The 27,569-nt window shown below is 40.7% G+C and overlaps 1 protein-coding gene and 1 long non-coding RNA gene across 6 annotated transcripts in view; one reads left to right on the plus strand and one right to left on the minus strand.

Annotated features, from left to right (window-relative positions):
• The window catches only part of LOC138751545 (zinc finger protein 385D-like), a 423,580-nt gene that overhangs the window by 87,266 nt on the left and 308,745 nt on the right, over positions 1-27,569 (minus strand). For all 5 annotated transcript variants that reach the window (XM_069913960.1, XM_069913959.1, XM_069913962.1 and 2 more), the window contains one exon: positions 4,633-4,795. In XM_069913960.1, coding sequence (XP_069770061.1) covers positions 4,633-4,795 — 163 coding nt within the window. The remainder of the gene's footprint in view (positions 1-4,632; positions 4,796-27,569) is intronic.
• Positions 1-27,569, plus strand: part of LOC138751548 (uncharacterized) — a 77,039-nt gene that overhangs the window by 46,102 nt on the left and 3,368 nt on the right. The window lies entirely within an intron of this gene.

A 27,569-nucleotide genomic window follows, 5' to 3' on the forward strand; every position in this document is an offset into this window, starting at 1 on the left:
AGGTCAAATCATTTATTGTTATCTCATTGTCAAATTACAACCCAATGAAACAGCGTTCTCTGGTCCTCCATGCAAAACATGCAGACACATAACCAAATATAACACACATACAGACAAATAATACATCTGCAAGACAAGTATTACATCTATAAAAATAAATAAATATGTTTCATGAATATGTGAAAATGAGAGTCTCAGATAATAGTGTTCCTTTGGTCATTCAGCATTCTCAATGTCCGTGGGAAGAAATTGTTCCTCAGCCTGGTGATGCTGGCTCTGATACTCCTGTATCTCTTCCCCAACAGGAGCAGCTGAAAGATACTGTATGCAGGGTGGAAGGGGTCCTCAATGATTTTGCATGCCCTCTTCAGTCAAGGATCCTGGTAGATCATGTCCATGGGGGGGGAGGGAGACTCTATTGATCCTATTTGCACTCTTGGGGTCCTCTGGATTGGCTTCTGATCCATTTTGAAGGTAGTGGAATTGAGGGATATGGGGAAAAAGTAGATAGGTGGAGATGAGCCTAACAGTAGATTAGCCATGATCTCATTGAATGGGGGAGCAGGCTCAACGTGTCGGATGGATTACACTTGCTTCTATTTCTTGTGTTCTTATGTTCTAACCAATATTTTGGGCCTGAGCCCGATTAACAAGACCTGCTCATCAAACAGCTGAGAAAACTTCATCAGGTGGCAAAGTTACACTGCCAGCTTTGAAAGCTTCTTTCAAAGTGTGTTTGATATTGATAAAAAATTAAAAACAATTCAAAACACTTCAATTGCTCAATTTGTTTTTGAAAATTATTAACAACTAAATTAAAAGTTTCAGGAGGAGTTTAACGTCTCAGCATAATTAAGAATTTCTTTAGCTGAGCCCCAAGAACAAGTTTGGTAATTTTTATTGAAGTGTAGCTGAGCTTATTGGGGCATAAACTGAAATTATAAATTGACAGTATTTCCCAGCAAATTCCTGCCCATTAATGCTAGTTCTTTAATTTACTATTTTATGTGCATTAATGATACACCAAGCAGCAAGGCGAAAGGTGATATGCTTGCATCATGGGAGTTTGAGTTTATGTTATTACAAGTTCTTCTGTAATACCTATCTTGATAGTGGAATATTATCAGTGAGTGTATTATGCAATGATTCATTTTACCTTGAAACATTGCAACTATGTGGATCAGTCCAGACAAATCATTTGAAATACCTTATACTTTGTCTCTTAACAGATCTCCATTCATGATTATAATGTTGTCACACTTGCAAATTGCAAAGAGTTGCAGCAGAATGAAATTAGGGCAATAAAAAAAAACATATCCATCAAATTTCCATCTTTAATATTGACTTAAGCAAGAGTGACACAGTAATCATACCCAGTGGATGCAAAGGAAACCGACTAAAGAATGTTTGATTTGAGCAAAGTGCCCTTTACACTCTCACAATTCCTTTATCAGCATTTTCAAAGTAATTGAGTATATTTTAAGAGAAACACATTAATGTATTTTTAATGATGCAATTAATGACATTTGTTTACTTGGCAAGTTAGCTTCCTATGTTCAAACAGACCAGCAGTTTGGAAAGGTACAGAATCTTTTTCCTCAGAGCTCTTATCCCTTTTTCAGAGTGTGGCATGGAAGAGTAAAACCTTGAAGGTGTTCTGTTACATCATGGTTAAAATTATGTTGCAGATTCATATGCCTATTAGTTAATTTTTCACAAGTGTTCTTTGATTTACTGCCCCTCTCATATTGTATAATTGGATTACAATTAAAACCACTGGTACTCCAATTATGACCTTTCAAGTCCTCAGTTACTGTAATTGAGGAGTTTCACATTCTGGAATAACAGTGCTAAGTTACTGACACCTGTTCTTGACTAACCCTCATCTAGGGTAACCTTGATGCAAGGAACTCCAGTGAGACAGCCACTGGACGATGAAAATAAATTGTGTTCCCATGGCCAATGTCAGCAGTTTGAAGAACAGTGCATGTAATAAATAAGAATATAGAACATTAGACCACAGTACAGGCCCTTCAGCCCACAATGTTATGCTGACCGATATAAGCCCACTCAACAATCTCTAAATCATCCCTACCTCACACCCATAACCCTCTATTCTAGCATCCATGTTCCTAAGAGATTTTAAAAGTCTCTATTTAACCGGCCTCCATCACCAAATCCTGGCAATGCATTCCAAGCACCTACTACACTCTATGTAAAAAAAATACCCTTCACATCACCCTTAATCTTTCCTCCCCGTCATCTTATATAGATGACCTCTGGTATTTGCTCCCATCACACCAGGAAAAAAAATGCTGGTTGTCTAACTTATTTATGCCTTTCATAATCTTATACACTTACACCTCTCATCTTTCTTCGCTCCAAAGAGAAAAAGCCATGGCTCTGTTAACCTTGTCTCAAGGTAACATCATGGTAAATCTCCTCTGTACCGTCTACAAAACTTCCACATCTTTCCTATCATGGGGGGACAAGAACTGAGCACAATATTCCATGTGTGGTCTAACCAGAATTTTATAGAGCTGCAACATTTCCTCATGATTCTTGAACTCAATTCCCCAATAATAAAGGACAGCATAGAATTAGCTTCTTAACTAACCTATCAATCTGCACAGCCACCTTGAGAAATGTATGGATTTGGACTCCAAGGTCCCTCTGTTCCTCCATACTGCTAAGTACTCAACCATCCAAATTACATTACTACTTCATACTTATCTGGATTGAACTCCATCTGCCAAATCTCGTCCAACTCTGCATCCTGTCGAATCCTACGACAACCTTCTACATGATCTGCAATATCGTCAAGTTTTGTGCAAACCTACTGACCCACCTCTCTATCTCTTCATCAGGTCGTTTATAAAAATTACGAAGAGCCAGGGTGGGGTCCCAGAATAGATTCCTGAGAAACTCCACTAGTCATTGAATCTCCTCACAGAATACATTCCATCTATTACTATCCTTTCCTTTTTGTAGATAAGCCAAATCTGAATCCATACAGCCAAGATCCCATGGATCCCATGCCTCATGACTTTCTGAATAAGTCTAGCAAATGCCTTAAGAAAATCCATATACACCACATCTATCACACTACTTTCATCAATTTTCTGTTACTTACTCAAAAAACCCAATTAGACTTCTGAAGCACAAACTGCTCCTCACAAAGCTATGCTAACTGTGCCTGAGAAGACTATATTTCTCTAAATTCTCATAAATCCTCTCCATAAGAATCCTCTCATTGCTCTATAATTCTTAGGATTCCCCCATTACATTATTTTAACAAGGGAATTACATTTGCCATTGTCCAATCCTCTGCGACCTCCTTTGTGGCCAAGGAGGACACAAAGATCATTGCCTATGCCCCAGCAATCTCTTTCTGAACCTCAACATACTCGAGCACATAAGTTTGTGCTATACTGATGTCACATTGTCAAGGTCCCTCTCGCTGGTGAACACTCAAGGAATTATTCATTTAGGGCATGCCTGCCTCCTGGAACATGTTCTATTTACATAATTACTTTAGTGCATTTGCATATATGAAAATTAGTTTCAAATAATACATATTTTAATGTGTCCATTGGGTATTTTCAATGAAACTAAATACAAGCCTAAAATGTACCATGTGCAATTATAAAACAAGCTGTTCTTGCTTTACATAATGGTTTCATTTCTGACAACAGTCCATAAACCAATTTCTCTACGTTACAAATGTCAGTTTTCTACACCCATACTTGTAATAATTATTTTACTTCATTGAATATCATTTTAAAACTACCCATAATTAAACTAACACAATATATACTGTATCAACGAATAAATGAAACAATTGATTATTATTACTAGCTTGAAAAGTACTTTGAAAATCTGTGAGAGAATTCAGGTAAAGTCAGATTTCCATAAATCAAGTAATTCATAACCCATGGAGTTAAATATTCAAATATTTGACACTTTTGATATCTTATTTACATTACTCTTAATCAGGATGTTGGCCATTGATATTGATAAGCATTATTTTGGAGTTGGTACAATTAAACTTGCAACTATTACGTGGGTTCAAAGAAGGAACAGTCTCACTTAAAAATCTAGACTTGTAGCAATACCCTCCTATACCTTGAGAGTAACTGCTATCAGAATTATATAATGCAGGGTTGAAAATTTGGTTTAATACCAACATGAAACCTCTTGTATTCTTAAGTCTTGTCATATCACACATGAATAGATGGTAGACTTACTGATCTGGGACTCAAAAGCCAAATAAAATTTCTTAAAAACTGAAGGCATGTCATATTGAGTGATCTTATTACCACTGCATGCAGTCAATTAAAAATGTGTCTCCATTTGGAATATCAAGTCTTTGGGGTACAAGTTAGATTCTAAACTTCATGAAATGTAGCCAAGAAGTCCAGTAGCATCAACAAGGATCTACCTCATTTCACTGAAAATGAGATAAACATAGCAAAGTGAAAACAATATAAAAGGATTACATATGGAAAATAATGGAGAGAACATTCCATTTTATAGCAACCTATAACAATATAAAAGCATATATTTTTGCCATGCCCAAGCAACAAGAGACAAAAGGCACACAGATGAAAAAGAACAAAGGTATCTCTTAACCTGCTTTGTCAGAGTTGGCAGTGATGGTGGTGGTTGTGATGGAAGTGAAGGTGGTCTTTACGCTGTCCTTGGTTGTAACAGTTTTCTGCTTATTTTTCATGGCTTCCAGTGCTTTGAGCTTCTTGGCATGTTTAGTGCCTTTGTAGTGTGCCCCGGCTTGGCTCTACAAAGGAGAACAAATGAACCATGCAATCAGGCTCATTTCTTAACTGTCATCCTCTGTATTGCTGGAAATACAGAACAACTTTCAATAATGGGCACCACATTCCACAACTATTCACACTCACAGTTTTAACTAGGAATGCACTGATGGTAACTCAAATGGAATTCACTTACACACCTTGGGATAGTTGACAACAGGTGCCCTTATTGAAAGAACTTTTTAGACAGTGTTAGTGGTCATCAAAAATAAAAGATAAAAGGAACATTGAACAAAAGCACATGCATGTTACTGGTAATAAAATAAAATGGCATGAAACACCAAGAGACGCCTGAGCTCTTTTGAAATTTTGAAACTTGTGGTAAGCATTTTTTTTAATCTAGAAGCAAAAGAGGTATTAAATGTCCTATTTTCATCAAAGTACAATGAATGACAGTGGCCTAACTCCTGTAAGGCAAGAGAGTAAGCTAATTTTATAACAATGGCTGAGGAAGAAGTAAATCTGGTGATAATATGGCCAGAAATTCACATTTTTTTTCTAATTTAGTCTTAGAGAAGTTACCAGATTTATAATCAGTTTTAATATGTATCATCTGGCAAAGAATCTTCATATTTGTGATAAACTGAAATGACAATTACATCTATTATGTATTTATCCTTAACTGAACTAGGATGTTGATACATACTTAAGGATATGAACAGCAGCCTGTAACAAGTTGCTGTGGTTTCATCTACGAGAGATAGAAATTGGGATTTCATAGTTAAAAAATATTTTGAAAATAGTTCATACCTCTCTTGGCATTAGTGATCATGGGCTCTTGTTTAGAAAAAAGGAAAAGAGGCTTATTTAGGACTGTATTGGTGATGTGCTGTCAAAGGATACAGCAGGATACAAACATGAATACAGAAATGGCACATTGAGAAAATGTGAAGTGTTGCATTTTCAGTGTCATGTTAGAGATTAATTGCAGCTCCTTAACAGCACTGACATCTAGAAGGATCTGGAAGTTCAAATCCATAGCTCCCTGAAAGTGGCCATGTAACCAGAGAGAGTGACAAAGAGGTGTACAGCATGCTGGCCTTCATTGTTTAAGGCACTGAACATAAGAGTAAGGAAGTCATGTTGCAGCTATTTAAAATTTGGTTAGGCTACTTTTGGTCTGTACTCTTTGTCCATTACAGAAAGGATGTGACAACTTTGGATAGGGTCTAAAATTGATTTACCAGGCTTAAAGAGTATAAAGAAAAGCTGGACCAACTTGGGTTGTTTTCTCTGTTGAGTTGGTCACTGAGGGAAGATCTAATGGAAGTTTATAAAATTATGGGAGACATAGATAGGGTAGACAATTGGAGTCTTTTGCCATGGTAAAAATATCAAATATTAGAGGAAAAGTTTTAAGGAGATGTGTGGGGCAAGTTTTTTTTTAACAGAGCAGTGGGAATGAGAAATAATGCTTCATGTGGCAACTTTAGGCCAAAAACACCTTTAGTCAATTCTAAAAGTATTGTGCAGTTGGAAAATTAGGTTAATCCAAAGAAGAGTAAGTTTTTAAACATTTCTCGATGCTTAACTTTTATCAGGAAATTCATACAGCATTTCTCAGTTTAGATTCTTTTTGAATTCACTGTATTGTAATTAACATGAAAAGCTTCGCTAATGACAAAGCTATGCTAGTTTTGCATCTTAGTTACAAGATTTTGCCTCGCCATCTGTCTCCCTCTTTCTCTCTGTCTCTCTCCCACCTTCTGTCTAGTACCCTATGCCCAGCTCCTTTACCCCTTCATATATGTAACATATGTTATGATCTTGAGACATTATTTCTACAGTGATGACATCTGGCATTGTTGCCAGCACACTAAATATAAATGAGCTTTTTGTCTCAGTAAAGGGTCCCAACCTGAAATGTTAACTGCCTATTTCTGCCCTTGGGTGCTTCCTGACCCTCTGAGTTTATGACTTCTCATTGCCAAGCTTACTGCTCATCGACAATTATGGAGGGTTAACCTCATCAGTGGAAGCTGTCAATAATCTGTAGTCACATTTGTGCAGAATTGTTGCAAGACGTTCATAAGTTGTCACAGATGAGGTCTACTGATTGAAGTCAGAATCAGACTGAGACGGTAAAGTATTTGCAATTGCCTCTTGGCAACTGAGCACCAGGGGCAGGTGATATGAAGACAACCTGTCACTTCCTCAGCGATTACCTCAGTCCATGACCACAGAGGCCATAGGCCATAATCTCCAGGAAATCCAATTGTCTGCGAGGCCCTCCCTTTACAAAGATCTTCCCCCACTGCCACCTGCTGTACCTGAGCCGCAGTGTCACCCCTCTCTTGCTGAAAAGTTTCAGATAAAGGCTGAGCTGTCCTGATTGCCTATACAGCTTGCACTGGCTCCTCTGCACTGTTGTGGTACAGGCAAGAAACAAAGAAAGAGTTACTCAATAATAATCCTTCATCAAAGGCACTAAACACTCATCGAACAACAGGGCCTCAATGTGAAAAGCTAACATTTCCTCTTCCCCCCACAGAAGCTGGTCAACCTGCTGAGTTCTTCCTGCTGCTTAAGTTTTGCACCTATCAACAGAGTATGACATAACAATACAGTATTACCCCAATGATCTAGTAACCTTGGGACACTGGTGTGTTGGACTAGCAGATGTTTTGGACCATTGGGTGCAACCCTTATTTCACTCATTACACATTAGAATTAGTGAGCATATGGTAGTAGAAAGTACACAAGCACTCCATACCCCAACTCTGGTGACCACCTACCCATGTTCTGGACCCCTGGTGTATGTCTAAATTTAAAATAAATATTTCCTATTGCAGGGTGAACAAAACAAGTTCTCCAAGTGTGGACTCACCAAGTGCTTGTATATCTATATCATGGTGTCCCAACTTTTACAATACCTTCTTTAAGTGGGTCAAAAGCCTTTCCATGAGTCATCACTTTCAATGAAGTATGAACCTGCATTCTACAGCACTCTCCATGGTTCTACATTTACTGCCCTGGTTTGACAATCTGTTAAATGTTATATGTACCTTTGATCTTACAATGGGATGAGGATAACTGAGTTAATGTTTCAATCCCTCCATGTTAGATTGGACTTTCTATGCATTGACTGTCAAAGCACAGTTGTCTATTATCTAGAAGGGCTGCCAATAGCCATAAGACAGACAAAACTATGTGGTTGGAAGAGAGAAAGGGCTATAGGAGATTGTTCCTGAGATCAAAGGCTCTTCAAAAAAAGTGGAAAGGGAAAAAGGGTGTGAAAATAGCACTGGAAAAGAGAAAGCAATTGTATCAAAGAGCAAACCAAAGGTGAGTTATCCCATGAAGTTCTTGCTTATTGCAGAAGGCAATAGAAGAAAAATGATCATCATTTTTGTATCATGTTTGTATCATTCTCACACATCAAAAGATACACTGCGATTTTCAGGCACAGAACAGCATGGGACAGGTGCTGTGGGCAGATAGAATTCTTGTCCCCTCTTTGCTGTGATGTGCGATTGGGACATGAATTTGGTGGACTCCTTTGTCTTGATGAACAGTCCCCACTCTTGCTCAAAGTCATCACTTTGGTCAGAAAACATGGATGGAAGTTTTGTAGCCTATGGAGGAAGTCAAAAAGAGTGAGGTCCATCTATCATTTTCTTAGGAACACTGCCTATCTCTTGCTGAAGTCACCAGGCAAGATCAGTTCAATACCCAAAGAACTGTGGCTTAACATAATAATTTAAAACCTTGCCATCAACTCAGAAGGCTTGAAAAGTACTTTGCAACCAATTCATTTTCTTTCAAAGTGTAATTCACGTTTAATATGCGTAAATGTAACAGCCAATTTGCTTCTGTTTTGTTTTCACAATTTTAGAATCATGTAGAATTTAATGGTGGTTAAACTAACCTCCAGGAGCTTGGTTAATTATGGTTATCGACTGCTTTATTAAAACCTCTGAAGTCTACAAATGTAGGTTTTTCAATTATAATGCACCAGCTACTTTTAAAGAAGTCAGATAAATTAAAAGGATCTGAATAAATCCAAGATTAGTTCACTTATGTTCTGTGCACTGGCAACAAGGTCAGTAGCTATCACTGAAAGCATAATGCCTCAAGATAATAAAATATATTAAAAGGGAATTTAATTCTTCCTAAACAGTACATTAAATTAATATTGCAAACTGGAGGTTGTGTTACCTGTTCATAAATTTATGATTAACGTCAATCAAGGCTAAATATAAGATCAAAGAGGCTACAGATGGTGAAATATGATACAAAAAAATCAGAACACTGGAAGAATTCAGTGGGTCAAATAGCATCCATGAAGGCAAAAGGTGTAAGTTGATGTTTTGGGTTGAGACCCTCTGTCAGGACTGAAATAAACATTTAATGGAAGTGAAATTAAGAATTATGGCAGATTTTTTCTTTCTTTTAAAAACATTTTAAAAGATTTTATGCACAAAAAAACCAAACCATTTGGAATGCTTTGAAATTACACAAATCAACATATTACATCGCATCCAGAATAACATAACAAAAGTAAATATAATGCTGAATTATAAAGATATAAAAAAGAGAAAAAAAATGAAGGTAAAAAATCAAATGTTAATCAAAACCCCATCCCCCTAACAACATTGCATGGCAGAAGGAAACAACAATAAACTTCACTCCTAAAAGTGAATGATAAAAACCAACAAATATATCTAGAGATTGTGATAATAATTCAAAAATGGTCCCCACAATGTTTAGAATTTTATGCTAGAATTATTGATGGAATATTGAATCTTTTCTAAACTTAAACAAAATGTAATATCTTTCAGCCACTGAGCATGAGTTGGTGGGGCAGGGCCCTTCCACCTTAGTACAGTACGTCTAATCAAAAGAGAAGTAAAAAACAAGATGTGACATTTAATTGGAGACAGCAAAATATCATCTTCTCCCATTGTACTGAAAAAAAAAACTAAAGTATTCGGTTCTAACTTTATATTAAAGATAAAGTTTGCATAAGCTCCTTCCAGTACTTTTCAAGACTAGGACAGGACCAAAACATGAAAATTAAAGAGGCCTCATCGCTATTGCATTTATCACAACATGAATTTACCTTTGGATAGATATGAGATAATTTGGCTTTGGAAATATGGACCCTGTGTACAACTTTAATATTGTAAAAAACAATGGTGGACACATAATGATGTAGTATTGACTACATCATATTGGATCTCTTCCAATATGGACAAATATAAATCCTGTTCGCAAGCGCTTTTAATTTAAGTATCAGGGCATATGTTAGGTCAGCCATTTTTTTATAAATAAAAGATATTAAACCCTTATGTGAAGGTTGTAAACTGAAAAAATGTATCCACAACATTCACATCTGATGCCCTAGGAAAACCAGGTATTTAAGATTGAAGAAAATGTCTGATTTGCAAATATTTTTTTAAAAATGATATCCGGTAAATTTTACTTCTCAGAGTTGTTGAAATGATGCAAAACTATCATCAAAAAAAGATCTCTGAAAGATTTAATACCTTTCTGTGCCAAATTTGAAAAACAGAATCTTGCAAAGCTGATTGGAAAAGATGATTGAATAAAATCAGACTTGAAAGAAAAAAATCATGAAATCCAAAATGCTTCCTGAACTGAACCCATACTCTCACAGAGTATATGACAAATGGATTTTCAATCAATTATCAAAAGAAAAATGGAGTGAGGATGCAAGAAGCACTTCAATAGAATTTTTTTAAGCAAAGTTAAGCTTGATTGTAATTCATGATGATCAATTGACTTGGCTATGAAAATATAACCAAAATGTGAGATTAAATACACTGACCACCCAATATACCCAATAAACCTAAAGTTAAGTAGTGCCATGCCTTCATTCCTTTACAATTTTTGTAAATGAACTTTATTTTGACGAAGACACTTACCTTTTTAAATATAAGATAATATAGCCAAATCAAACAAATCAAAAAACAATTTAGGAATAAAAATTGGATAAGATTGAAAGAGATATAACAATTTTGGTTGAACATTCATTTTAATAGAATTAATACAGCCAATCCCCAAGTTATAAACAGGGGAGACCAATGCATAATAGATTGTTTCACATACTTTAATAAGTTAAGAAATTTTTCTTTGAAAAGATGTTTATGATTTTTAATAAATATGATATCCAGATAAATTGATTTCTCACAATCTTAAAAGAAGAGCTAGTATACACAGAAACAGACACAATCAAAGGCAGATGTTCACTTTTATGTAAATTTAACTTACAACCTGAAAATTGACTAATCTGAGAAAGTATGGGAAAAGGAGGTAACAGGATCTGATATGTAAAGTAAAAGATCATCTGCATAGAGAGAAACTTTACGTTATATCCCCTTCCTCCAAAAATCCCAGAAATATGTTGACACTCCCAAAACACAATTGCTAATGTCTCTATAACCAGATTGAAAAGTGTTGGACTTAGGGGACTTCCTTGGCAGGTAGCCCTTTGCAAATTGAAAGTTTGAGGCAATTAAAGCAATAGGAGACAAAAACAGTAATTACATTTTTTCTAAGATCATAAATAAATATCCCCACTCCTCCTGATCAAACACTTTCTCAGCATCTAAAGAACAAACACATTCAGGAACTGCACTAGAAGGCAAATCTAGAAGGTAAATATAAAATATCCATTAAGCGATGAATATTAAAATAAGGGTTGTGGCGGCCCACAATTGTTGAGATCAGGCCAGCACATCACGCAGCAGCAGACATGGACAGAGATTGCTAAAGCGACTCCCAGGACAATGAACCAGTGGGGGTAGAAGCTGTGGCAGCATCAGACCAATAGCCCTAAAATGGTGTTGGTCAAGCTCCCCAGCTAACTCACCAGAAACAGGCTGGGGAAGAAGTGCATTCACATGCATGGATGTTCCCGCCCACTATTGTTAGTCATAATGGCTGACTCAGTCAATCAGCAAAAACGGCGGGAACTTGAACAGTATAAAAGCAGCTTTTCCAGCCCTAATAAAGTGAACTTATCCTGCCACACTGTGTGTGTATGTTTCTTTGAAGTGGTCGGCTACAATTGGTGACCCCGACAATTTAGAAGGAATCTAAACCTAGCGATGGAGAATGAAGCAGCAGTCAGCGCAGTCAGCCTGAAGCTCCCGACCTTCTGGACAGTTCGACCCGACAGAGGCTCAGTTCCAGATCCAGGGCATCACAGGAGGGACAACCCAGTACTACCATATGGTCAGAGCCCTGAATCCGCAGACTGCAGACAGAGTGGCCATCTTTATCTACAGGCCACCATTGGAAGGCACTTACACTGCCTTCAAAGAACTATTAACTGAGATGAGGAGAACGTTTGCTCCATTTGGATGGGCTTGGAGACAGATCCCCGTCGGCACTCAACAATGAGATGCTGGCCCTCCTGGGAGATGAGCATCATGTTCGAGCAGGTGTTCCTGGAACAGATGACTGAAGACATCCAACTGCTCCTGGCGGATGAGGATTTCATCAACCCCCAGAAAGTCGCTGCACGGGCAGACATTCTGTGGAAACAGAAACGGAAGTGCTCGGCTACTGTGGGGTTCGTAAAGAGGTCCCACAATCAGACCAGAGGAGTCCAAAGCAAGGAACAGCAGACTAAAGGCAAGAGTGAGACCAACGACAGATGGTGCTTCTACCACCGGAGATGGGCACCAAGGCCCGCCGATGCCAGTCTCCCCTGCGAGTTCCAGGGAAACGACAAGGCCAGCTGTCGCTGGTGGCCACGACAGCTGGGCAGCAAGAGAACCTCCTATACGTCTGGGGCCTCCTGTACATCTGGGACCGCCTGTCCAGCAGACATTTCCTGGTGGATACAGGAGCAGAGGTCAGCAGGATGCCCCCAACATGGTTGGACACTAGGTGCAGGCTAGCGGGACCCATGTTGAGACTTGCCAACAACAGCAGTATACAGACCTATGGCACTATTAGGGCCAAGCTACAGTTCGGGGGCAGTCATTTCTTGTGGGAGTTCATGCTGGTCGCAGTAGAATAACCACTCCTCGGAGTGGATTTCAAATGAGCCCACAGCCTCCTAGTGGACCTTAAGGGTAAGCGACTCGTCTACACCGAGACCTACCAGAACATCACACTAAGGGGCGCTAGGTTTCCGGCAATGCACCCGGACTCCATCCACAGCTCGGAGGATGAGTTCTCCAAGGTGCTAGCGGGATTCCCAGCAATCCTCTCCCCTAAATTCATAGCAGAGATGCCTCGACATGGCGTCAGACATCACATTCTGACCAAGGGCCCACCTCTCCACGCAAGGGTGAGATGACTTCCCCCGGAGAAGCTATGACTGGTCAAGGAGGAGTTCCTCAAGCTCAAGGAGTTGGGTATTGTTCAATGTCGTCCCTGCACATGGTGCCTAAAGCAACTAGGGGCTGAAGTCCATGTAGTGACTATAGCCGACTCAATGGAGCCACCACCCCAGAATGTTACCCTGTGCCACACATCCAGGATTTTGCGGCAAACCTGAACGGGGCAACAATATTCTCAAGTGTGGATCTCATGCGAGGATATCACTAGATCGTGGTGCATCCTGATGACATCCCTAAGACGGCCATCATCACTCCATTTGGGCTGTTTGAGTTCCTGAGGATGCCATTTGGCTCAAAAATGCGGCACAGACATTCTAGTGACTGATGGACGCCATGGGACGAGACTTGGATGGCACTTTCGTCTACCTCGACGATATCCTCGTGGCAAATAGAACCCAACAGGAACACCTTCAGCATCTCCGAAATCTCTGTAGTTGTCTGCAGGAGTTCAGCCTCACCATCAACCTGGCCGAATGCCAGTTTGGCCTGAACACCATTGACTTCCTGGGCCACAGGATTACAAAGGATAGGTTCACACCACTGCCTGACAAGGTAGAGGCCATCAACAGCTTCCCAAAGCCCAGTACAACTAATGGTCTGCAGCAATTTATGGGGATGATAAACTTTTATCTCAGGTTTATCCCAGCAGCTGCTCGAGTGATGTGCCCTCTGTTCATCCTGATGTCCGGCAAGGAGTAGGACCTAACCTGGGATGATGAATCCACATGTGCATTTGTGGAAACCAAAGAAGCCCTGGCCAAAGCTGCACTCCTGACCCACCCTAGACCAGATGCACCCACGGCCCTCTCAGTCGATGCCTCAGGAACAGTGATCGGTGGAGTCCTGGAGCAGCAGATAGAAGGAAGTGGGCACCCACTAGCTTTCTTCAGCAAACATCTGTGGCCCCCTGAACTAAAGTACAGTGCTTTCGGTAGAGAGTTGCTGGCGCTGTACTTAGCCATCCGCCACTTCCGGTACTTTCTTGAGGGAAGAGCTTTTACTGATGACAAACCACTGACTTTCGCCCTGGCTAAAATCTCTGATCCCTGGTCAGCCCGCCCACAGAGACACTTGTCTTAAATCTTGGAGTACACCACCGACATCAGGCACATCTCAGGCAAAGACAATGTGATCGCGGACGTCTCGTCAAGACACAGCATCCACTCCTTGGTCAACGGTCTGGACTTCGCAGCACTGGCAGAGGCCCAGCAGCAGGATGACGAGATCCCGCAGTACAGGACCACTGTCACAGGCCTTCGGCTTCAGGACGTTCCGGTCAGCACAGGTACTACCACCCTCCTGTGCGACATGGCCTTCGGGCAGGTTCGACCTATTGTCCCAATGGCATGGAGGCAATGAGTTTTTGACTCGATCCACGGGCTGGCACACCCATCCATCAGGACTATGGTCTGGCTGGTGCCCAGCAAGTACGTGTGGTATAGATTGAAGAAACAAGTCCAGAAGTGGGCCAAGGCGTGTAGGCAGTGCAAAACAACCAAAGTGCAGCAACAAACCAAGGTCCCCCCAGAGCCTTTTGAGCCAACGGAACGCAGTTTGACCATATTCATGTGAACATAGTGGGACCCTTGCCAGTCTCTCAGGGTTTCTGCTACCTGTAAACAGCGGTCGACTGTTTCACCCGGTGGTTCTGTGCCAAACGATTCCTCTTGTCCTGGATTGCAAGATTTGGATTGCTACAGCACATCACTTCTGACCGAGGTGCACAGTTCACCTCCAGTTTGTGGACTGACAGTGCCAACCTGTGGGGCACTCAGCTACACCATATGACGACATACCACCCACAAGCCAATGGCATGATGGAGCGTTTCCACAGGCACCTCAAGACCGCCCTCATGACCAGACTCAAGGGCTCCAACTGGGTAGACGAGCTACCATGGGCACTACTGGGCATCAGAACAGCGCCGAAAAAAGACCTCCACACATCCTCTGCTAAACTCGTCCACAGAGCCCCACTCATGGTTCCCAGGGATTTTGTTCCACAGGCCAGAGGAGAGCAAGAGGAGACAACTACCTTCCTGGACAGGCTGCGTGTAAAGGTCAGTAACCTGGCTCCAATCCCACCCTCCAACCAAGTCCAACATCCCCAAAGAACTTAAGGACTGTGAGTACATGTTCGTATGCAGAGGACCCCAACGTTCATCACTGCAGAAGCCATACAAAGGTCCCTTTCAAGTCATCCGGAACAACGGAGCCACCTTCGAGCTGGACATCGGTGGTAAACCAATGGTCTTCACTACAGATAGACTCAAGCCTGCCCATACAAATCCAGCAGAACCCATGGAGACACCAACACCTCGACACTGAGGCAGACCACAAAAGACTTTGGGGACTATACCTACGGACACTATAGACTGTAATGTCGGTTCTGGGGAGGTAATATGGCAGCCCGGAATTGCGGAGATCAGGCCGGCACAATGCACGGCAGCAGATACGGACAGACATCACTAAAGCAATTCCCAGGACAACGAACCAGTGGGGATAGAAGCTGGGGCAGCATCAGACCAACAGCCCTAAAATGGCATTGGTCAAGCTGTCCAGCTAACTCAGCAGAAACAGGCTGGGAAAGAAGGGCATTCAAATGCATGGATGTCCCGCCCACTATTGTTATTCATATGGCTGACTCAGTCAATCAGCAAAAACGGCGGGAACTTGAACAGTATGAAAGCAGCCTTTCCAGCCCTAATAAAGCGAGCTTAACCTGCCACACTGTGTGTGTATGTTTCTTTGTAGCAGTTAGCTACAGGGTAATAATTTTTTATAAAATTGTTTGATCTTCCAAAACAATTGAAAGCAAAATGTTCTCCTATATACAGGTCAGAATCTTGGCCAGAATTTTAGCATTCACGTAAAATAAATAAATTAGCCTGTAGGAGGAGCACTCCACTGGTATGAATGAAATACACACCTCATTGAATGATTCTGCTTATTTACCATTTTTAAATGAGTCAGATAACACAGAACCTATATGAGGTGCACTCAATTGAAAGAATGATTTAACAAACTCCGCAGGATACCCATCAGGTCCTGGAGATTTTCCTGCTTGTAATAAAGTGACAGCAGCAACTATTTGCTACTGGCATATAGACTTACCTAAAATTATACTATCATCCGAGGACAATGTGGGAATATATAAATGATCCAGAAAACCTCCATCGTATTTGTAAATTCAGAATGATAGAGTCCAAAGTAGAATTTCCTAAAATTATCATTTATCTCAAAATGATAGATAGTTATACTGCTACTTTCCATCAAATCTTTGTAATTTGATGCTTAGTTTCAAATCTCTTCAACTGATTAGCTAAAAGTTAAATAACTAAATGAATTGAATACCAAGAGAAATCCTAACATAACTGCAATCTAAATGGATTAATCACTCTGTATAATATTATTAAAGCACATTATAAACAACCAAACAATCTTCATCTAATGGACCTTAAATAGTAAGTGATAGAAACTTAAAAATAACAGTAATGTATCACCCTCAGTTCACACAGGAAGCGATGCAGAAGGAAGATCATCAATATATTTCTGAGCCTCATCCACCAAACTCAATCACTTCTTACGACCATTAGAAAGTATATTGCGGAGTCGAGCAGGGTATATCAATGAATGTCTAAAATCCCTATGATACAGTCCATCATAACTTCTCTGTACTTGGCACGTTGATTCATTACTTCAGGGGAATAATCCTCAACGATCCTGATCTGTTGGCCACAATATTCAAGTTTCCCTCCTCATTAGACTTTACAGATCAAAAACTCTTTGGTTTGGTAGTGATGTAATCTGAGATGACAGATTGCAGTTTCTAACCCATGGTCAGCTTGGGTACTTAGGAATGGTGAGCTCTATCAATCTCAAGTGGTGATGCAAGCAGATCTCGCCCAAACAATTCACAGAGCATCTCCTAAAAATTTTTCATAAGCTTCCCCTTCCAATAGACTCAGACAAGCCCAGAATATGTATATTTTGCCTTCTGCTCCTGCTTTCCAGATCAATGACCTTCGTCATTAACTTCAATTTGGTGTTAATTTATCTGGAACATAATTCTTCCAATTCATTAGCATGTTCACTCAATTTGTTTAAGTTGAGCTCAATAGATGACAACTGCTCACCGTGTTCTTGACCTGCTGAATGGATCTATTCAAGTTTAACTTCAATCTGGCCCAAGCAGTTTTTAAATTCTTCCATCAATGACTGTTTAAACTCTACAATTAGCTCCGTGATGGTTTCCGCAGATTAGCTTGTTGGCATTTCTTTTTTTACTTACTTACTTACTTTAAAGTGAAGTTGGTGAGCATCCTGGATCTATTGCAGCTCCTTATTAGTGAAGGTACTTCTATGGTATTGGCTAGTGAATGGAAGAATTTAGATCGGTCTGTCTTTCTCCACAGGAGTATGCAGTATCCACAGGTACAATGGTAGATTTCTGACACCAGTGAACACCACAGGGTCTCAAGCCTGTTCTGAGTGATGATGGCCGTGTTCTGATTTGAACTTGTAAATAGTATGTAAATAAAGTAGTGTAATATTGCACTAATGTGATTTATTTTAAGCACTGAATAAACCACAGATGTTAATGGACAAAAATAAATAGATTGGCTCAGGAAATATATTAAAAACACATTGTAATGTGAAGGAAATTAGCCGGTCTTACAGCATCCATAGGAGGTAAAGATACAGTAAAACTTCATTAGAGCATGGTAGTTGGGGTCCAAGATTTCATACCGTGTTACAGCCGAGTCGCGGAACAGATGCATATATGTCAGAGTGCCCACGGATAATCAAACCCAAGTATAACTAGTTTTCGAAGGATCCACTATCTATAACTAACAAATTCAATGAAAGAAAGCAAGCGCATTCTTATAATATTGGGAGTCTGAATTTTAATCAACTTATTTTACAGAAAAATTGAGTTGTTCCCACTATTTTCCTTCAAAATGACCACTTAAAAGGAGCCGCCATTACAGATCAAAGCGATATATAACGTGGATGTTGATTGGCCTGGGGACATCTAAAGTAATAACTTTTGCACCCATCCACCAGCACCTCAGCGCCTTGCACCTTCTGCATCAGTTAGTTGTGAACATACAGCCGCACGTCCTTCTTGGCCGCCCGTTGTCGTGCTTGTACATCTGCGGTTTCAGGTGGACCCCCTCCAGTCCTGCCGCCGCGTCCGAGTGCATGAACGTGTCCCACATGGTGCAGAGGCTTGAGCAGGTGTTGCTGTCACAGCTCTCTATCACCAGATGCAAGTGCATGTCAAACTCACCCAGCTCCGTCTGGAGCACCAAGCCACTCGGCATGAAGCTCTGTGTGGCACTGGCAAATAGCCACTGCTACGCCTTGCAGGGCAGCAATGTTTGCCCCTGCCTCGTTGCTCTCCTGAAAGAGACCTGCCAGATTATCCTTCCCCTTCGCCAGGGCATGCTTCTACTTGGTCTGGCTCATTACGCCCTCCAGAAACCCGGGAGTGCCGAACTGAATCATGAGCACGTGACCCATCGACGCCATCCTTGGCCATTAGACAGCAGTAGAAGAAAAGCAGCAACTTACAGAGCGGGATCCACATGCATGTCGAGAAGAGGCAGCGATGTACGCGTTGTGCCACTCTCCACCAGCGCATGGGATGCAGTGTGCCGACCGCCAGGGCGCCAGGCGCCTTTTCAAAATCCCGCACCAGCAGTTCTCGGTGGTCTCTGCTGAAACTGCCTTCCACGCTCTGTCAGCCGGGTACACCAAGTATTTAATTTATAATTTCAATTGGTTTCCTTTATCATCTTGATCAAAGAAATGGATTTTAAGCGCAAAACGCATATCAATAATCTGTCAAACCCATCCTTTTTTCCATCCATCTATCTTTCAAAATTTGCAAAGTTTGGGGTCCACAGACACCCGCACTATAAGCCATTCCACGGATTAACTAATTGCGTTCTAACGAGGTTTCAGTGTACATTACTGACAATTCAGGTCTGAGCCCTTCAAGGAATAAGCAAAGGAGAGAAGACATCAGAATAAAGACTCAATACTGGTCAGGGGAGGGATTCAGACAAACAAAAGATGTTAATTGGATTTGATAAGAGGAGAGGTGGGAATTGATTTTGGTTCTGTGAAAGGAGACAGAGGGAAAAGGGAGGAGAGAGACAGAGCTGGGGAAAAGATGACGGGGGAAGAAGTGGGAGTTGTTTAACGGAAACCAGAGAAGTTGATGTTAATGCCATTCGGTTAGAGGTTGCCCAGATAGAAGATGAGGTAGTGTTTGTCCAATTTGTGGGTTGTGTCGTTCTGGCAGTGCATAAGCCATGGACAGATATATCAGTAAAGGAATAGGGAATTGAAATGAGTGGCCACTAGGAGATCCAAGCTGAGGTGCTCAAAAATGTCTACATCACATGATGTAGAGGAGACCCTAACAGGAGCTCTGGATACAGTACATGACCCCTGCTTTCAAAAATAAAATGTTGCTTCACGTGGAAGGACTGTTTGGGGCCCCGAATAGTGGCAAGGGAGGATGTGCAGGCATAGTGGAGCATCTCCTGCAGTCACAAGGTTAGGTGCTAAGGGAATGATTGGTGGGGAAGGAGAAGTGGACAAGGGAGTCATGTACAATAGCAACATCTGCAGACTTTCGTGTTTCACTCAGATAATATATTGGTTAGTGTGAATGAGTTGGGCCAAATTACCCTTTCCATGTTGCATTACTTCCTGACCTCTGGAATTATTGTGTGAACCTCTGGATTTAAAGTTCGAACAGAGAACAATTCAACAGAGAAAAGGCCCTTCAGTCCATGATTTCTGTGCTTAACACATTTTCCGAGGAAACTGTAGAAGCAGGAGTAATTCTGGCATTCAAAACTCATTTGGATAGATATATGGACGGGAAAGGTTTAGTGGAAATATTAACCAAATCCTTTTGTTTCAGATTTCAAGCATCTGCGATAGTTTATTTAAACTTTCATTTACAATGAAACCCAATTGTGATGATGAATTGATTTGCTTGTACTTCAGAAGTACTCTACAATTGATGTGGAAAATGCCCAAAGTTGTTGGCCTTTAGAACCTATGGTCCTAACCATCATGATCACATACTGCTCTGCTTTTATGGACTTGCTGGATGAGAGAAGATCAAGGCCGATCTGGGCTCTCTTTCACTAATTTAGTAGCCATATGATTCAATGATGGCATTGACCACTCTGTCAACTGATCAACATCAATTGTTACACAAGGAAAGATTTGGGAATCAGAGCTCCAAAGTTACTATTCTCCCTCTTGACCATGTTAACTGATTAACAAAAAATGTGGAAATTAATCTCAGTTGTTTTTCTAGAAATTTAATGAAGAAAATGTGGAAATTAGGCTTGGGAATGATAATGGGGAGGGTGGTGGACTTCTTTGTCAACACACATTTGATTATTTCAACTGCACAAGAGGTGTTTAGAATGTAGCTTTTATCAATAATTGCATCAGAATACATAATGCAGCAATAGTATTTAAAATTTCCCTGCATACATGTCTAATTGGTGGTAATAATGAAAGACTGACCCTATCCTTGCCCTACAAAAGACCAGTCTGCACTATTGAAACACTTTTTTCTTGCTATACTACAACTGTGAATATTTATTATCAATCTTTTACATATACTATCTCTTCTGTAATTTAATGTATACTATTGGAGTTGTGTTTTTGTTTGGCTGCAGCAAGTAAGACTTTTGATATACATTGTTCTTGCATGTGTGACAAGAAACATGATCATTAAAATCATTGGTATCAGCCTCTTAATTGTGGCCAAAATTTGGTGCATGAGGCCATGGACTGACATCAGTAAAGTGAATTGGACAGGGAATTGAAATGGATGGCCAGTGAGAGATTCACGCTATTGTACCGGACAGACGACCTTCCAGTTCACCTACCTTGCTAAAGAAGGAGAATTCAAGCTGGGCCTTTTCCAGCATCTAACTTTGGCACAATCTACAAATCATTTATGACATTCAAAATGTCCTTGAGTCATTGTCACATTTGCAGCACGATACTTTCATGAAAATAATTATTTTCTCTTCTGTTCAAGCGACGTTTGATACTCCAGTATCAGTAATTACCTCATGTGTTACGAAGCCCTTCATTGGCAAGAAAAGGTATACTGTTACTTTTTTCAGTAATATGCCATCCAGATAAATACTGCACAATTTTAATTGTAGGTGCAAGAACTTATCACATGCTTCATTGATTGTAAAAATAAGATTTTCATACAGAGAACAAGAAATTATGTCATTTTATTTAAATGGCTGTTTTTTTTTAGCTGCACTGACTAATCAATTAAGAATTTTTTTATGTCCTAAACAAAGACCTGAGTTTTACAACATAAAAAAGAAAAATATTTGCTCTAATTGATGATTTACGAATTTTGCCATGGTGCAGGTACTAATTACCTTCAGCATTGGTCAGCTAAGGTGCAAATTACCTAAAATAATAACAAAAGTAGCTATATTTTGTAATCCTTCTTTTGTGATAGAACCTGCAATAATTTTTTTAATATCAGATGTGAATCGGGCATGAACCAACAGGGTTAATCAAAATAATGCAGTAAAAGTGCTATTACCAAGCACCTGCTCAATTTGACAGGTTTCAATTAATCAATTACACTGGTTGGTCAAAAGTTGGACGAACCAGTTCTACAGCTCAGCCCATCTGAAATTCCAGTTAATGGAGCTTGCCAGGTTGTCAACCACATTTTGCTTTTTGTTGCAATTGCCAATGAATATTTTTTCTTTAGATTTATACTTACTGTTCAAGGGAGGTTTTGTATGTTTTTGGTGAAATCTCACCCAGCCTAGGTGTCCACCTTTGCCACCTCATTCACCAGTTATTCTTGGGAGAATAGCTAGCTTGCTTCTTTGTTAATCTATGCACCATTCACCAATTTACTCTAACCTCTCTCAGAGTAACCTGTAGGTGGAACAGCACTGTGGAGCTCCAGGAATGGCGACACACAGCATTATTTCAAAACTCTGAAAACAACCACTGTTTAGAACAGCAATTTACTTTTGCTCAATTTTCAATTTACTCCCAGGTTATGGATGCCTTTGTCCATCATTTAAAAGTTCCCTGAATTGAGTTGTTTCCAAGGATATTATATGGGGAAATTAAGAGCCAATTAAACCAGTGAATCTGCAATCACATATGGCCAGACTGGATGATTTGCCTTAGCCATGTATCCTTTTCTGAGGGACATCAATGAACCAGATGGATTTTAGAACAATTAAGTAGATTCACAATCACTACAAGGTTTTTAAGATTCTACCTTCTGTTCAATGACTTTAACTTGTATTCACTGGCTGCCAGAGTAGGATATGAACGATTATCCTTTAAATTACAAGCTCAGTAACATATTCACTATGCCAGTAATTTAACTGCACAATCGATTAATAATTATATCAATGACACAGGAACAAACTGGTGTGGGTCACACATGGAGAGCCACTTAATTTAATACACAAACGTGCTGGAGAAACTCAGCAGGTCAGACAGCGTTCATAGGAAGCAAAGATATAAAACCAATGTTTCAGATCTGTGCCCTTCATCACAGTATGAGCAAAAAGAAAGCAAGTGACTGAATAAAATAGTAGGGGGAGTAGAAAGGGAGGGGCACAGACCAACAGGCAAGAGGTCAAAGGAGGATATGGGTGGGAGGGCAGAAGAGAAAATAGATGTGGTGATAGGGGAAGGGATAGCTCTCTAAACAGAGAGGGAAAGGGATGGGGAGCCAGAGGAATGCAGAGAGGGAAAGGAAAAATGAGAGAGACAAGTGAGGGGCTTAAAGGAAACAAGAGAAGTCAATGTTAATGCTGTTTCAATGGAAAATGCCCAGATGGAATGTTAGGTGTTGTTCCTCAAATTTGCAACAAGCCTCAGTTGGAGAATGCATAATGCCATGGACAGACATGTCAGAGATAGAATGGGGAGCTAATTTGAAATGGTGGCCACTGGGAGGTCCCAGCTATTACAGCAGAGAGAAGGTGCTCTATGAAATGATCTCCCAGTCTGCATTCAACCTCTCTGATGTACAGAACTCCATATCAGGAGGACAGTAATGACCCCTGTAGATTCACAAGCAGATTTCTGCTTCACTTGGAAGGATTGAATGTTGGTGAGGGAGGCTGCCCCTCCACCATCAGACTCCTCAATGACAAACTCAATCAGAGATTTATTTAAGGACTCCTACTTGTGCACTTTATTTTCTTTTGTTCTCTCTATTGCAGTCAGTTTGTTTACATTCATTATCTATTTACAGTTCTTTTATTTGTTTACATGTTTTAAGCTGTGTACAGTTTTTTTTTGCATTTCCAATTAGTGGTAATTCTGCCATGCTTGCAGGAAAAATGAATCTCAGGATTGTGCATGATATCATGTATGTAGTCTGACAATAAATCTGAAATCTGAAAATCTGAAGTCCAGATTCGTGGGTGGCAAAGAGTTTCCAGTTTCCACTGCTGATCCTCCAATGTTCACCAGATCATACACCTTTGGTTTTCACTTCCTAAAGTCCTCAATCAGCTCCTTGGTTTTGGTGACATTGAGTGAGAGAGAACTTAATAGATGTCTACCAAGGGTGGCATAGTTGTCATAGCGGTTAGCGCAATGCCTTTACAGTGCCAACCATCCGGACTGGACCAGGGTTTGAATCCCATGCTGTCTGTAAGGAGTTTGTATGCACTCCCTGTGTTTGCATGGTTTTCCTTCCACTGTTCAAAATGAACCAGGGATGTAGGTTGATGGGTTGTAAGTTGGGTGGCATGGACTCATGGGCTGAAATAGTTATTACCATGTTATATGTCTAAAAATCTATTCATCAATTTACTTATTTAAATAGATTCAGAGAAGCATAGATAAAGTGGACAGCCAGTGCTTTTTTTCCAGGGTGGAAGTACCAGAGGACATCTGTACAAAGTGAAGGGATGAAAATTTAGGGCAGATATCATTCAAAGTTATTTTTTACACAGAGAGTTATAGGTGCCTGGAATGCCTTGTCAGGAGTGGTGGTGGAGGCTGAAAGATTAGGAGTGTTTATGAGACTCTCAGACTCAGGGATGAAAGAACAATAGAAGCTTACGAGGTTGGAGGAATATATATAGGCTGGTACAACATCGTGGGTCCAAGGGCCTGTACTGTGTTGTAGTGTTCTATGTTCTATGAGAGGTTGTTAGTACACCAATCAGCTGAGTTTTCAATCTCCTTCCTGTATACTGACTCATTACCCCATTTTATAGAGCCCACCACTGTAATACCGTCAGCAAATTTGTTAGTGGTGTTATCATACCGAGCCATGTAATCATAGATGTAAAATCAGTGGAGCAGGGGTACATGGCCCTTTGGTTAGTGCAAAGGAATAAGTGGACAAGGGTGTCTTGGAGGGAGTAGTCCCTGTGGAAAGTGGAGAGGGGAGAGGGAAAGATGTGTGATTGTGGTGGGATCACTGTAGGTAGCGGAAATTGCATAGTGTTGGATATGGAGCCAGGTGAGGTGGCAGGTGAGGACAAGGGTAATCCTGTCCTTTCTGCATATAGAGGCAGAGGTGGCCAGAGCAAATATGCAGGAAATAGATGAGATGTGTGTAAAGCCTGAGTTGATGACAGTAGAAGGGAAGCCATTTTTAAAAAAAGTAGGCTATCTTAGATAATGTGGAATGGAAAACCTCATCCCGGGAGCAAATGAGATGGAGGAATTGAGAGAAAGGAATAGAATCCTTATCTGGGAAGAAAAGTATTTGAGGTAACTTTGGAAGTTTGTGTTTCTAGAAAATATCTGTAGAGTTTGTCTCTCAAGATGAAGACATTTTGAGAAATGGGAGTGTTGCCAGAGATGGACCAAGTGTATTTCATGTCTGGGTGAATGCTGGCAGCAAAGCCTTACCTGTATAGGCTTGTAACAATCATGGGTTCCCTCTCTGCCTGCCTTTTTTGTTGGTTATATGGAGCAGTCCATGCTACAAGCCTACACAGGTAAGGCTTCTCAACTTTTCCTCCACTACATTGGCAACTACATTGGTGCTGCCTCATGCATCTATGATGAGCTTGTTAATACTTTTGACTTTCCTTCCAACTTTTAACCTGATCTCCACAGGTGCCACTCTCTCCAGGACTCCCTCTTCCATTCTCACTTGTGACAGGAAATGCTACATTTGCACCCACCCTTCCTCCCTCGCCACCATTCAGGGCCCCACACAGTTCTTTCAAGTGAAGCAACACTTCACATGTGAATCTGTAGGCATGAACTGCTGCATCCTGTGTTCCCATTGTGGCCTCCTCTACATCGGAGAGACCGGATGCTGGCTGGGAAATTGTTTCCTTGAGTATCTTTGTTCAGTCCACTACAAAAAGCAGGGACCTCCAGTTGCCAACAGCTCCATTTCCAAACCGATACGCCTGTCCATAGCCTTGTGCACTGCCAAACCGAGGCCACCTGCAAATTGGAGGAACAATGCATAATATTCTGTCAGGGCACTCTCTGAACATTAACCTTAGTTTTTGTTGGGGCCCCTCCTCCCCCTCTCTCTCTTTCCCATTCCCTCTAGCTCTACCTTCTCCATTCAGAGAGCAATCCTCTCCCCCCGCCCCCATCACTTCCCAGATTTTTTTTCTCCTGCCCTCCCACCCATATCCTCCTTTGACCTCTTTCTTGTTGGCCTATGCTCCTCCCACCACCTGCTTTTTGCTCATGCATGGACAAAGGGCTCAGGACCGAAATCTTGGTTATATATCTGTTTCCTATTCACACTGCGTGACCTGCAGAGTTTCCTCAGCACCTTTGTGTGTTAAACTACAATCACAGCATCAGCAGACTTTTATGTTTCACTTGAGAGCCATTTAATGCAGATCTTTCCACGCTGCTGAAGATCCAGCTGCGCTGGGTGGGTCACGTCTCCAGAATGGAGGACCATCGCCTTCCCAAGATCGTGTTATATGGCGAGCTCTCCACTGGCCACTGTGACAGAGGTGCACCAAAGAAAAGGTACAAAGACTGCCTAAAGAAATCTCTTGGTGCCTGCCACATTGACCACCGCCAGTGGGCTGATATCGCCTCAAACTGTGCATCTTGGCGCCTCACAGTTCGGCGGGCAGCAACCTCCTTTGAAGAAGACCGCAGAGCCCACCTCACTGACAAAAGGCAAAGGAGGAAAAACCCAACACCCAACCCCAACCAACCAATTTTCCCCTGCAACCGCTGCAACCGTGTCTGCCTTGTCAGCCACAAACGAGCCTGCAGCTGACGTGGACATTTTACCCCCTCCATAAATCTTCGTCCGCGAAGCCAAGCCAAAGAAAAAAAAAATCCTGCACAAGTTCTACCATCTCATCTACTGCATACAACAAGAATCATTTCCCTCACAATCTCTAAAGGAAGCAATCTATTTGTTTACCCAGGCATATTACCAGGATTTCTTGGCAATGGTGGACTGTCTCAATTTTGTTGTAGGATGGGACACATGATAAGAATCTAAATACACAAAAGCACAAGATTAAAAAGATAGAACTCAAGCCTGACACAGCTTTTTGGCTGAATCGGGAGAGCATGGCTGTAAACCCTCAATGTCGCTTATTCCCCTTGGTGTTCCTTGAATTCATCCAATAGTGACCATTACCCTGAATTTCATAATTGTATGATCTTTTGAGTAAATGCATCTTTTTGCTGCGTCTTAAATAGCTGTGCCTAACTTTGAGACTATTTTTCTGATTCTAGATTTTCACATCTAAGTGGAAGAAAAACATCTTTTCAGCAATTCTGACAGTCTAAATTAAAATATAATCACATATCTCAGAGCAAAAGCTCACCATCTGACCTATACAATTTGCTCATTCATAAAATTCATCGTCTGTTCTTTCCTTTTACAGCATTATCCTTAATTCCCTTCAGATCCAAATATTGATCTCTCTTACCTAAGAGGCAGCTCTTTGTCTGCCTTATAGAAGGTAATTTCATGTAATATTACATTTTGTACTATTACATGACAATAAAGGAATGTTGAATCTTGAATTCTGAATGAACTCTGACTGATTATCCACAATCCTCTGGGGTACAGAATTTTAAAAAATCCACTAGTTTTTCAATTCAGTTGCAAGTGGTTTACCACTTATTCTGAGTGCCTTATGATTCTAGACTTCACAGCCAAGGAAAACACTTCCCCTGTTTCCAACCTGCCACAGTCTATTTGTGAGCTTCAAAGATGTCATTTCTCTTTCTTCCAAGCTGCAAAGAAGAAGTCAAATCAAGTTTATTATCATCTGACTAAACAGCATTTCGACGAAACAGCATTTTCTTGTCCTCGGTGCAAAAACATGCAGACACACAATCAGACAGACACACATACAGACAAATAATACATATGCAGGACAGGTATTATAGCTGT

The sequence above is a fragment of the Narcine bancroftii genome, chromosome 1 (genome assembly GCF_036971445.1).
Source record: "Narcine bancroftii isolate sNarBan1 chromosome 1, sNarBan1.hap1, whole genome shotgun sequence".
Lineage (NCBI taxonomy): Eukaryota > Metazoa > Chordata > Chondrichthyes > Torpediniformes > Narcinidae > Narcine > Narcine bancroftii.